The sequence below is a fragment of the Oryctolagus cuniculus genome, chromosome 10 (genome assembly GCF_964237555.1).
Source record: "Oryctolagus cuniculus chromosome 10, mOryCun1.1, whole genome shotgun sequence".
Classification (NCBI taxonomy): domain Eukaryota; kingdom Metazoa; phylum Chordata; class Mammalia; order Lagomorpha; family Leporidae; genus Oryctolagus; species Oryctolagus cuniculus.
Window position 1 is genome coordinate 45,762,025 of NC_091441.1, and position 13,418 is coordinate 45,775,442.

Below are 13,418 nucleotides of genomic sequence, written 5' to 3' on the forward strand. Positions count from 1 at the left end.
TTTCAACAGATAATAAGTTCAGCAAGTCCATGTGCAGACTTCTTTTATCGAAGTTTATCCTCGGACTTGAAAAAACCACAAGTTCAGTTGTCTATGCACCCAGAAAAACGATCAGCAGAGGATGCTGTGAGACTGATTCAAAAGTGCAGTGAGGTGGATCTGAATATTATCATATTATGGAAGGTATGTGTTACTAAATTATTTGGATTCTTAAAGCTGAAGAACAAATGTATACCTCTATTTTTTTACACTTAAAATTTCCAGTTTCTTATTTTTAAAAATTTTTTAAAATATTAATTTGAAAAGCAGAGTTTCAGAGAGAAACAGAGACAGAGAGCTCTTCCATCCACTGTAAGTGGGATTTATCCCTGGTATGCAGGGATGGTTCAACATTCACAAATCAATCAGTGTGATACATCACATTAACAAACTGGTGAAAAAACAGCACATAATGAAAAAAACTACAGTGATCTCAACAGATGCAGAGAAAGCATTTCATAAAATACATACCTTTTCATGATGAAAACTCTAAGCAAATTGGGTTTAGAAGGAACATTCCTCAGCACAATCAAGGCAATTTATGACAAACTCACAGCTAGCATCATATTGAATGGGGAGAGATTGGAATCATTCCCACTGAGATCCAGTACCAGAGATGGCCACTCTCACCATTGCTATTCAGTATAGTCCTGGAAGTTTTAGCCAGAGCCCATTAGGCAAGAAAAAGTAATCAAAGGGATACAAGTTGGGAAGGAGAAAGTCAAACTATCCCTATTGCAGATGACATGATTCTGTACATAGGGGATCCAAAATGTTCCAAGAGACTATTGGAACTCACGGAAGAGTCTGGTTAAGTAGCAGGATATAAAGTCAATACACAAAACCCAACAACCTTCATATACATAGATAATGCCGTGGCTGAGAAAGAACTTCTAAGATCAATCCCATTCACAATAGCTGCAAAAAAAAATCAAGTACCTTGGAATAATTTTAACCAAGGACATCAAAGATCTCCACAATGAGAATTACAAAACATTAGAGAAAGAAATAGAAGAAGATACAAAAAATGGAAAAATCTTCCATGTTCGTGGATTGGAAGAGTCAATATCATCATTGTGTCCATTTTTCCAAAAACAATTTACAGATTCAATGCGATACCAATCAAAATACCAAACACATTCTTCTCATATCTAGAAAAAAATGATGCTGAAATTCATATGGAGTTCCAGGAGACCTCGAATAGCTAAAGTAACCTTATACAACAAAAACAAAGCTGGATGCATCACAGTAGCAGATTTCAAGACATAGTACAAGGCAGTTATAATCAAAACAGCTTGGTACTGATACAAAATAGATGGATAGACCAATGGAACAGAATAGAGATATCAGAAATCAATCCCAACGTCTACAACCAACTCATATTTGACCAAGGAGCTAAAACCAATCCCTGGAGCAACGACAGTCTCTTCAACTTATAGTGCTGGGAAAACTGGATCTCCACATGCAGAAGTATGAAGCAACACCCCTACCTTACACCTTACACAAAAGTCCCCCATGGATTAAAAATCTAAATCTATGACCCGACACCATCAAATTATTAGAGAACATTGGGGAAAGAGTTCTTGGAAAAGACCCCAAAGGCCCAGGCAGTCAAAACCAAAATTAACAGATGGAATTATCAAATTGAGAAGTTTCTGTACAGCAAAAGAAACAGGAAGGTGAAGAGGCAACCAACAGATTGTGAGAAGTTATTTGTAAACTATGCAACCAATAAAGGATTAATAACCAGAATCTACAAAGAAATCAAGAAACTCAACAACAACAGAACAAATAACCCACTTAAGAGATGGGTCTAGGACTTAAAACAGACATTTTTCAAAAGAGGAAATCCAAATGTCCAATAGACATGTGAAATAATGTTCAGGATCACTAGCTATCAGGGAAATGCAAATCAAAACCACAATGAGGTTCCACCTCACTCCAGTTAGAATGGTTTTCATATAGAAATCAAAAAAACAACAAATGCTGCTAAGAATGTGGGGGAAAAGGTACCCTAACCCACTGTTGGTAGAATGCAAACTGGTAAAACCATTATGGAAGACAGTTTGGAGATACCTCAGAAATCTGAATATAGTACTACCATATGACCCAGGCATCCCACTCAAGGGAATTTACTCAAGGGAAATGAAATCAACAAATAAAAGAGTTCTCTGCACCCCCATGTTTCTTGCAGCTCAGTGGACAATAGCTAAGACATGAAATCAACCTAAATGCCCATCAGTGGAATACTGGATAAAGAAATTATGGGGTATATTCTCTATGGAATACTACACAGTGGTAAAAAAAACAAACAAACAAAAAAAGAAATCTGGTCATTTGCAAACAAAATGGATGAATCTGGAAAACATCATACTTAGTGAAACAAGCCAATCCCAAAGGGACAAATACCATTTGTTCTCTGTGATCTGTGACAATGAACAGAATACCTATAGGAAACCTTTAGAAGTGAAATTGACACTCTGAGAAGCAACGACTTGAACAGCCCTTGTCTTGGCTATCGAGGAACAGTTTATTATTTTATTTTTTCCCACTTAATACCATTGGTTGAACTCTTTACTTAACATAGAATTAATCATAGGTGTATAAAATCAATTGAAATTTGATCCCAGTGAAAAATTAGAATGGGAATAAGGAGGAGCTGTACAAGTCAGCACATATTCCCACAGACTTACCGCTTAGGGTAAAGCTAAAAAACTTGCCATGGGACTCCAAATCCCATTAATCTAGGTGGTACTAATCCCATCTGATGTGTTAAAGTGATCATATTAAGTGTATAGTTGATCATGTAGAGAGGATTAAGTGTCAAAGGTATCACATAAATAAGAACAAGTATCTGATAATAACAATAGATCAAATTAAAAAGGAGAGAATGTTCCAACATGGGAAGCAGTCCACACAGCAGATTCATAGAATGACAAATCCCCTAAATAGCACTCTCATTTCAGAATGAGCCCTTATGGCATTCTGGTCTGGCTGAAAAGCCCATGAGAGCATTTCAGGCATGGAAAGCCAAGACACTGTGGCAAAAAATGTTCTGCATGAAGGTTCTCTGTGAGACCCTAGTGGAAAGAAGGGGCCATCAAAGAAGGATGTACTTTTCTCAGAAGGGAGTAGAGAACTTCCACTTTGTTTATGTCCCTGTCAAAATACTGACAGTTTATGGACTCAACATGCTTCCATAGCCTTGACAGCTCATGTCTAGAGCCTCGGGTGATCACTGTCATCATATGTAAGAGTCTTAATTGTTAAATTAACAACATGAATCACTGTGCACTAATTCCCCATGTAGGTCCTTTGTCCTTAACGAGTTGTACTATGAGAATTAACTGTAAAACTTATTTTTAAACAGTACTTTATACTTTTTGTGTATGTACCCACATACACAAAATTGTTGAAAATGTACAAATTGTTGAAATTTTTACTTAGTATAGAGCTGGTCTTCTGTATATAGAGTTAATTAAAAATGAATCTTAATGAAGAATAGGATGAGAGAGGGAGTAGGAGGTGGGAAGGATTCGCCGTGAGAGAAAGGTTATGAGGGGAAGAACCACTATATTCCTAAAGCTGTACCTTTGTAAACTGTATTCATTAAATAAAAGCTTTCTTAAAAATTTTTTTATAATTTTGTTACAGCTCCATATGACTTTTTCTTTTACCTATAAAAAGAATTAATTTATATCAGATGAATACTATAAGTATGGCAAGGTCCATGAAAGCAGATATTATTAAAATCTATTATAGGCATTTTCAAACACTCTAAAAAAAGAACAATATCACTATGAACCTGGAGATAGCCATTACTCAGGCTCCAGCAAGCATTAATTTATTGATATTCGTATTTTATCTACTTGCTTGCCCATATTATCTTCCTTCCTTCTTTTTATTTTTCTTTTTTCCTTTTCTTTTTTTTAAACATATAATTTATTTAAAAGGCAGAGTTACAGAGAGAGGGAGAGACAGAGAGCAATCTACTGTCCTCTGGTTCACTCCCCAAATGGTTGCCATCACCAGGGCTGGGCCAGGCTAAAGCCAGGAGCCAGGAGCTTCTTCTGGGTTTCCCACATGTTTGCATGGGCCCAAACACTTGGCCACCTTTGGCTGTTTTCCCAGGTGCATTAGCAGGGAGTTGGATTGGAAGTGGAGCAGTCAAGATTTGAACCAGCACCCATGTGGGATGCTGAGATTGTCAGGTGGCAGTGTTACCCACTACACCACAGTGCCAACCCCTGTTTTTTAAAATCTTTTATTTTTTGCTGTAGTATTTTTTAAAATGACTTAGGTGATATTTCATTTATCAGTACTTCTCTATGTACTTCTATCAGATGGTTACTTAATATAACCTTATAGTATTATTATGTCAACCAACCAAATTAATAATAAATTCCTAATAATTATTAAAATTTGGATCTGTGTTTAGTTTTTCCAGATTATTTGAAAATACCATTTTACCTTGTTTGAAATAACTGACTCCAAATGAAGTCCACACATGGTAGAATGAGATTTCTTAAGTATTATTCTCCCTGCAAGTTAACTGTAGTACGGAGGAGCCCTATTTTTACATTGCACCCTTTTGTATCATTTACATGCATTACCTATATGTAAAAAATATTTGTACACTGACACTACATATCTTGTCCAAAATGCTCACCTGAACTATGTGATGAAGTTATGAATTTGTATTGTCTGATATGAATCAGTGTGGAAACATACCAATAGTAGGTGATCAGCTCATGTATTTTGAATTGATTCAGCTGTTCCAAAGTGTCCTTTTAATTAAACCACAAGTTTTTAAATAAGCTTTTTTAAAAAAAGTATTTATTTATTTGAAAGATAGAGTTATGTATAGAGAGGGAGATCACAAATGTCTCTCTGATAGTCCATCTGCTGGTTTATACCCCAAATGACTGTTGGAGGCTGGGCCAGACTGAAGCCTGGAACTCCATCCAGGTGTACCACATGGGTGTAGGGGCCCAAGCACTTGGGGCATCTTCTGCTGCTTTCTCAGGCACATTAGCAGGGAGCTGGATGGGAAGTGAAGGAGCCAGGACTCCAACAGGTGCCCATATAGAATGGTCCCTGCATTTTTTTTTTTTTTTTTTTTTTTTTGACAGGAAGAGTAAGACAGTGCGAGAGAGAGAGAGAAAGATTTTCCTTTTTCTGTTGGTTCACCCCCCAAGTGGCTGCTACAGCCAGTGTGCTTCTGAAGCCAGGAGCCAGGCGCTTCCTCCTGGTCACCCATGTGGGTGCAGGGCCCAAGGACCTGGGCCATCCACCACTGTACTCCCAGGCCACAGCAGAGAGCTGTACTGGAAGAGGAGCAACCGGGACAGAATCCGGCGCCCCGACCGGAACTAGAACCCAGAGTGCCTGTGCCGCAGGCAGAGGATTAGCCTAGTGAGTCATGGCGCCGGCTGCATTTTTTGTTTTTAAACTAAGCTGGGTTTGTATGAACTTCAAATGAAACACTGCTTACATGAGTTGGTACTTTAATTGACTGTAGAAAGTATTTCATGTTAGAAAGATGAGTTGTACATTATTAGCTTAAAATCAGATACTTATAAAGCTTGCTATAAAGTGGATCTCATTTTCAGACTCAGTGCCCCTTAATGTAAACCATGATGCATTAAGTAAATGTATAATTGACCCTTAATATTTGTGACTGTTACTCGACAGGTTCATGCCAAGTAAGAATTTGTAATATTTATGAAACAAGATTTTGAGTAATGCATGCTGAATTGCATATTCAATGTTATATCCATAGCTAACCTTGGTTAGATTTAGAGAAGTGGCATTTAAAACAAAACAAAACAAAACATTTCCTTGAAGTAAAGACTACTACTAGTATGAGTAATCACAAGAAAAAACAAAAACAAAAAAAGCAAGACTGTGATGCTTCTTGGCTGAAAAATGAGAATTTGAATAAAGAATGAAATATGAAGTACCTATTATAAGTTTATTGTGTGCATAGTTGAAAAAGTGGTACATTTCTTAAGTGAGGGCTGTAACTTAGCACAAAAAAATGACCTGTTAAATTACAGATTTGAAATTTAAATTGTTGAATAAGATGCAGAGGAAACAGGATTCTGAATAAAATATGATTCAGGAAAGCTAAGAGCTTGGGTGGCATTTTTATGAAAAGAGTAGTTAGGAAGGGTACATAGTACAATTTGTAACCAATCTTAATTAAAAATGGGGCTGTGTTTTTGGCACAGCAGGTTAATAAGCTAATGCTTACAGTTAATAAGCTAAAGCTAAACCAGCATCCCCTATTGGAGGGTTGGAGTGAGTCCTTCTGCTTTGTTTTCAGTCTAGCTTCTTGCTAATATGCCTGGGAAGGCAGCAAATGATGGCCCATGTACTTGGGCCTCGTCAGCCACCTGGGAGATCAGGATGGAGTCCCAGGCTCTTAGCTTTGGCCTTGCCCAACCCTGACATTGTGGCATTGGGAGTTAACCATTGGGTGGATGATCTGTCTCTCTCTCTGTTTCTTCTCTCTCTGTCACTCTGCCTTTCAAATATATATAAATATATCTCTACTTTTTAAGCTTGTTTCAAAAATCCAAGCCTTTGTGCAGGGTGGAGGATGTTATAGAAATAGCCATGGATATAGTGGCTGTTGTTCAATCCCGTGGAACCATCTGGAAAGATAGCTGTCGTGTCTTAGGACCTCATCTGTCAGCATACTTTCCCTCTGGGCTAAAGGTCATCCATCAGGTGTTTAACCCTTCCTGCACTTCTGGTTTCTGTACTCCTGGATGCCGAGCAAGTCCTGTCTATCCTGTGCCTTAGTGCAGCTCATTTCGAAGTATCATATGTTGAAAGGAACTGTCACTAGTCCATGATACAGAACTTAAAAGTAAGCATTTAGAAACTTGTACAGGGGCTGGCGCTGTGGCATAGGGGTAAAGCTGCTATCTGCAGTGCTGGCATCCCATATGGGTGCTCTTCCAAGTCCCGGCTGTTCTACTTCCTATCCAGCTTTCTTCTATGGCCTGGGAAAGCAGTAGAAGATGGCCCAAGTTCTTGGGCCCCTGTACCCACAGGGAAGACCCAGAAGAAACTCCTGGCTCCTGGCTTCGGATTGGTGCAGCTCCGACCATTGCAGACAATTGGGAAGTGAACCAGCAGAAGGAAGACCTCTCTCTCTCTGCTTCTCCTTCTCTCTCTGTGTAACTCTGACTTTCAAATAAATAAATCTTTAGAAACTTATATAGCATTTTGACTGAATAATTTTATGTCTGTGTGAATCTAATGGTAAAGAAAATTAGCTTTTTGAAAAAAATCAAGCCTTTTATTTGCATAATGTGACAATAATAGTAAATCACAATCATTTACAATATTTTTTTCAGAACTGTAGCAATTTGGTAGGAAAAGATTTATAACCTAGAAAAAGCATTTTAATATAGATGAAATCAGCTCATTATATTGTAGGAAGAAAAAATCCCTTTTTTAAAAGTGTTCTCCAAGAATGTGACATTTCTACTTATAGGATTTATGATTATACTCATAAATTTTTCTCTGCTGTGGGTGACCAACCCTAGGGCATTTCAGAATAAAGAATTTAAGAGTAAATCTTTTGCCTGTATACTGGAAGTGCAGTAAAGAAGAGAGCCTGTGTTCTGGCATAGTTTTTTATTTTTATTCTTTTTTATTTTTTAATATTTGGGGGCTGGCGCCATGGCGCGGTAGGTTAATCCTCTGCCTGTGGTGCCAGCATCCCATATGGGTGCTGGTTCTAGTCCCGGCTACTCCTCTTCCAATCCAGCTCTCTGCTATGGCCTGGGAAAGCTGTAGAAGATGACCCAAGTCCTTGGGCCCCTGAACCCATGTGGGAGATCCAGAAGAAGCACCTGGCTTTGGATCAGTGCATCTCCGGCCGTTGCAGCCATTTGGGGAGTGAACCAATGGATAGAAGACCTTTCTGTCTGTCTCTCCCTCTCACTGTCTGAAACTCTACCTCTCAAATAAATAAAATCTTTAAAACATATATTTATTTATTTGAAAGGCCGAGAGAGAGAGAGACTACTCACTGGTTTATTCTTCAGATGGCTGCAACAGTTGGGGCTGGACCAGATGGAAGTTAGGAGCCTAGAACTCCTTCTAGGTCTCCCACATTGGTTGGGAGGGGACAGGCATTTGGCCCATCTTCTGATGCTTTGCCCAGATGCATTAGCAGGGAGCTGGATCAGAAGTGGAGCACCTTGGAGTTGAACTGGCATTCACAGATGGTATAACAGATGTCAGCACAGTTCTTTTTAAGTAGTTTCTTAAGAGTTCTGGAGTACATTGCAAAAGATTTCAAGGTGTGTCTCTCTAAGGTATCTAGGCCAATCATGGTATATTGCAGCAAGTTAGATTTTTGGGACAAATTCTTTATTGATTGAATTAATAGATTGGAAATGCAGGTACAGCCATGAGTGTTGATAGTTGATAGATACTAGCCATAATATTTCTACCTTCCATCAAATATTGTGTTGGTATTTTTGTGGTTACTGCCAAGTGGTTCAATATGCTTTGTATTTTCTAGGCATATGTCGTGGAAGACAGTAAGCAGCTTATTTTGGAAGGTCAACATCATGTTATTCTTCATGTTATAGGAAAAGAAGCCTTTTCACAGCCTCAGAAACAGGTAATAGTATGGTTTGGTTTGGGACTTTGCTTTGCATTTGTAAGGGGTTTTTTGGCTGCTTTTTGTGTTTTTGATAAGGTATGGTTTGTTCAGGTATTTATTTTGGGATTTAGGTCAAGAATTGGTGACAGAAGACTGATTAAAATTGGAAAAGAAAATAAATTGATTTTAAAGTGCATTAGAACCTTTATTAAGAGTATTGAGAGGCATCTATGATCTTGCGGTTTCCTTCTATTAAATCCAGAATTCATTGCTAGGAAAAGAATTGATGTGATTAAGAAAAAGGAAAAAATATTCTCTGTATTTTCTTATTCATTGTAACAGGATCACATCATTACAGAACTTCATGGGGTATATTGTAAACTGTAAAGTGTGCTCTTTGGAGTTGTATAGCAACTGATGATAGCATTAACTGTGCTTCCTTATTTTTCCTAAATACTGTTTAATTTTATTTTTTGTAATGTATTTATTTTATTTGAAAGGTGGAGTTACAGAGAGAGAGAGAGACAATCTTCCATCCACTGGTTCACTCCCCAAATGGCCACCAATAGGCCAGGTTGAAGCCAGGAACCCAGAGTTCATCTGGGTCTCCCATGTGGGGCCTAAGCACTTGGGCCATCTTCCACTGCTTTCCTAGGCCATTAAACAGAGAGTTGGATTGGAAGAGGAGCAGCTAGGACATGAAACAGCACCCATATGGGATGTTGGCACTACAGGTAGAGACTTAGCTTTTCTACGCCACAGTGCCAGTCCCCACACCATTCCTCCTAAATACTTGCGCCTAAATATTCCTAATAACAAAGACAATTTTTTACATAATGAAAAATTATCACATTCAGGAAGTTTAACATTGATGTGTAGCATGCTTATATATAGACTGTATGCAGTTGTCATTAAAAGTTTCAGTTATATTCTGTTTCTCCCTGTATAGGATCTAGTTCAGGATGCCCTTTAGTTGTCATATCTTGTTTAATTTGAAATAGTTTCTTAGCCATTATTTACTAATTATGACATTGATATTTTTGAAAAACATAGACCAGTTAATTTTTAGAGTAGTACCATTTTCTCATGCTTCTTTGTGATTAGATTACATTTATGTGTATATATGTGTGTGTGTGATAGAAAATACGTAAGTGATGTTATGTCCTTCTTGGTATATCAGGTAATATATATGACATTAGTTTGTTCCATTGTCAGTGATGTATCATTTAACTAAGGCAGTATCTGCTGTGTTTCTCCATGGTAAAGTTAGTCATGCATTGGCTAATGATGGAAACATGTTCTGAGAAACACTTTACTGGGAAATTTTTTTCATCGTACAAATATCATAGACTATAGTGTAGTTACACAAACCTAATTAGTATAGTTTGGTAACTTGATGTGGTTTCTTGATAAGTCAAGTATTTGAGGCTGCTGTCAATATAACAAAGCATACTGTTAGTAAACTTTTTTTCTAATAAGTAGGGTATCCTCTAAAATAATAGGAAGTATAGTATAGAAAAATACATAAGCTAGTAAATCATCTTTGGCTGGCGCCACGGCTCACTAGGCTAATCTTCTGCCTGTGGTGCTGGCACCCCGGGTTCTAGTCCCGGTCAGGGCTCCGGATTCTGTCCCCGTTGGCCCTCTTCCAGTCCAGCTCTCTGCTATGGCCCAGGAGTGCAGTGGAGGATGGCCCAAGTGCTTGGGCCCTGCACCCGCATGGGAGACCAGGAGGAAGCATCTGGCTCCTGGCTTTGGATCAGCGTGGTGTGCCAGCCACAGCACACCAGCTGCAGCGGCCATTGGAGGGTGAACCAACGGTAAAGGAAGACCTTTCTCTCTCTCTCTCTCTCTCTCTCACTGTCCACTCTGCCTGTCAAAAAAAATTAAAAAAATAAAAAAGCTAGTAAATCATCTTTATTATTATTATTTTAAAAGATTTATTTATTTATTTGAAAGGCAGAGTTACAGAGAGGCAGGGAAGGAGGGAGGGAGGGGGAGAGAGAGAGAGAGAGAGAGAGAGAGAGGTCTTCCATCTACTGGTTAACTCTCCAGATGGCCACAGTGGCCTGAGCTGCGCTGACCTGAAGCCAGGAGCCAGGAGCTTCTTCTGGATCTCCCACGTGGGTACAGAGGCCCAAGGACTTGGGCCATCTTCTACTGCTTTCCCAGGCCTTAGCAGAGAGCTGAATAGGAAGTGGAGCAGCCACGACTCAAATTGGTGCCCATATGGGATGCCAGCACTGTAGGTAGTGGCTTTCCTACTACACCACAGCACTGGCCCCCATCTTTATTATCATAAAGAAATGTTCTGTATATAATTGTATGTGCTCTACTTTTATATACAGCTGGCAGCTCATTAGATTTGCTTATAACAGTATCACCACAAACAAGTGATTGATTAATGCATTGCGCTATGATGTCACTAGGTAATGGAGATTTTTCAGCTCCATTATAATCTTATGGACAGCCATAAGATACGTGACCTATTGTTTCAGCTCCATTGTAATTTTTTTTGCATTATAATCTTATGGGCCACCATCAAATATGTGCCCTGTTGTTAGCCAAAAATATAATTATGGGCCCATAACAGTACTATTTTTTCCTTCACTATAATAATCCTCATCAAGCTTAAATCCCCTAGTGTTATCATCTTTTTGCTGTTCTAAAATATCAATTACTTTTTTCTTTGATGCTTTACATAATGTTCATTTTCTCTTAGGTTTAGTGAAGATATAAATTTAACTCTTAATCTGTTGCTTATTTTAAGGAAATTGTTTTTAATCCCTTTAATTTAGAAATCCTGAGTTTTAGTTTTAAATAGTCATAAACTTTTGATAATTTAGAGCACTGCAAACAATGACAAGGTAACATTCAGAAAAAAGTGGGTTTTTCTGTGAAATTTACTGTACTCCCATTTTATGTACTTTAGAGCATATATTCTATATTTCTCCATATGCCATTTTTGAAATATTTTATATTCTCCTTAGATGATTACCTAAGCTTGGAACATAGGCAGTGAATAATGGAACAGAAGGCAGTAAGTAATGGATTTGGAGCCCAGAGATTTTTAGATTGATGTCTTAGTGCAAATTACTTGACTTGGTGAATTTTAACTTTCTATTCACTTATAAAACATAGGTATTGTTACTTCATACCTACTTTCTTGTGGAAATCATAAAATGGAATCAAATCTTTCTTGAAAAACTATTGTACAAATTATGCAGCATTTATTGTGAGAATTCTTGTTGCTACTCTTAAGCTGGTTAAAGAGAGAAATTCTCTTACGTCTCCTCAGTAAATTGCTTCCTGCTGTCTATATCCTCTTATAATCATTGTTAGCATGTTTTCCTCATGACAGGTAATATATACATATTTATTTATTATAACTTATAAATCTCAAGTAATAGCTTGTGTGTATTTTTTTATGCAAAAGGTTGTTGAAGTTCATGTTTATGAGGGATCTTTAAAGAGTTCATGGAAAATGCAGATTATGAGAAAACTATGTATAGATTTCAGAACTTTGGAACCAAAATAAGCTGTTTCATTTTCCATGAACTTGGTGAAGTATCCTGTTAAAACCTTATCACCACTTTCTTTCCTTTTTTTTTTTTTTTTTTTTCCCACCCGGAAACATTTTATTCAGGAATACAGACTTCATACATTTCTTTTTTTTGGACAGGCAGAGTGGACAGTGAGAGAGAGAGACAGAGAGAAAGGTCTTCCTTTGCCATTGGTTCACCCTCTAATGGCTGCTGCGGCCGGTGCCCTGCGCTGATCCGATGGCAGGAGCCAGGTACTTATCCTGGTCTCCCATGGGGTGCAGGGCCCAAGCACCTGGGCCATCCTCCACTGCACTCCCTGGCCACAGCAGAGAGCTGGCCTGGAAGAGGGGCAACCGGGACAGAATCCGGCGCCCTGACCGGGACTAGAACCCGGTGTGCCGGCGCCGCAAGGCAGAGGATTAGCCTAGTGAGCCGCGGTGCTGGCCATATTTCATATTTATAACTTTAGGAACATGGTGATTCTTTTTTATACACATACGATTAACTCTTATGTTAAGTAAAGAGTTCAACAGTAGTATGAAAAAAATAAACTGTTCCTCAACAGTGTAGACAAGGGCTGTTCAGAGTCATCGCTTCTCAAAGTGTCAATTTCACTTTTAAGATTGTCTTTTAGGTTATCACGTGTCAGGGAGAACATATGGTATTTGTCCCTTTGGGACTAGCTTATTTCACTAAGTATGATAAGTATGATGTTTTCCAATTTCATCTATTTTGTTGCAGATGACTGGGGTTTTTTATAGTATTCTGTGGTGTACATATCCCATAATTTCTTTATCCAGTCTTCAGTTAATGGGCATTTGGGATGACTCCATATCTTAATATTGTGAATTGAGCTGCAATAAGCATGGCAGTACAGATAAGTCTTTCACGTGCTGATTTCATTTCCCTTGAGTAAATTGCCAAGAGTGGGATGACTGGATGATAAGGTAGATCTATATTCAGATTTCTGAGGGATCTCCATACTGTCTTCCATAGTGGCTGTACCAGTTTACATATCCACCAACAGTGGATTAGGGTACCTTTTTCCCAACATCCTTACCAGCATTTGTTGTTGATTTCTGTACGAAAGCCATTCTAATGGGGGTAAGGCGAAACGTTGTGGTTTTAATTTGCATTTCTCTGATAGCTAGTGATCCTGAGCATTTTTTCATGTGTTTATTGGCCATTTGGATTTTCCCATT

The 13,418-nt window shown here is 38.3% G+C and overlaps 1 protein-coding gene across 6 annotated transcripts in view; it reads left to right on the forward strand.

Moving 5' to 3' along the window:
- The window catches only part of TRAPPC8 (trafficking protein particle complex subunit 8), a 120,275-nt gene that overhangs the window by 86,862 nt on the left and 19,995 nt on the right, over positions 1-13,418 (forward strand). For all 6 annotated transcript variants that reach the window (XR_007921809.2, XM_008261178.4, XM_002713489.5 and 3 more), the window contains 2 exons: positions 10-183; positions 8,588-8,689. Coding sequence is in view for 5 of the 6 variants with exons in the window: in XM_008261178.4 (XP_008259400.1) it covers positions 10-183; positions 8,588-8,689 (276 nt within the window). In the remaining variant the exon portion in view is untranslated. The remainder of the gene's footprint in view (positions 1-9; positions 184-8,587; positions 8,690-13,418) is intronic.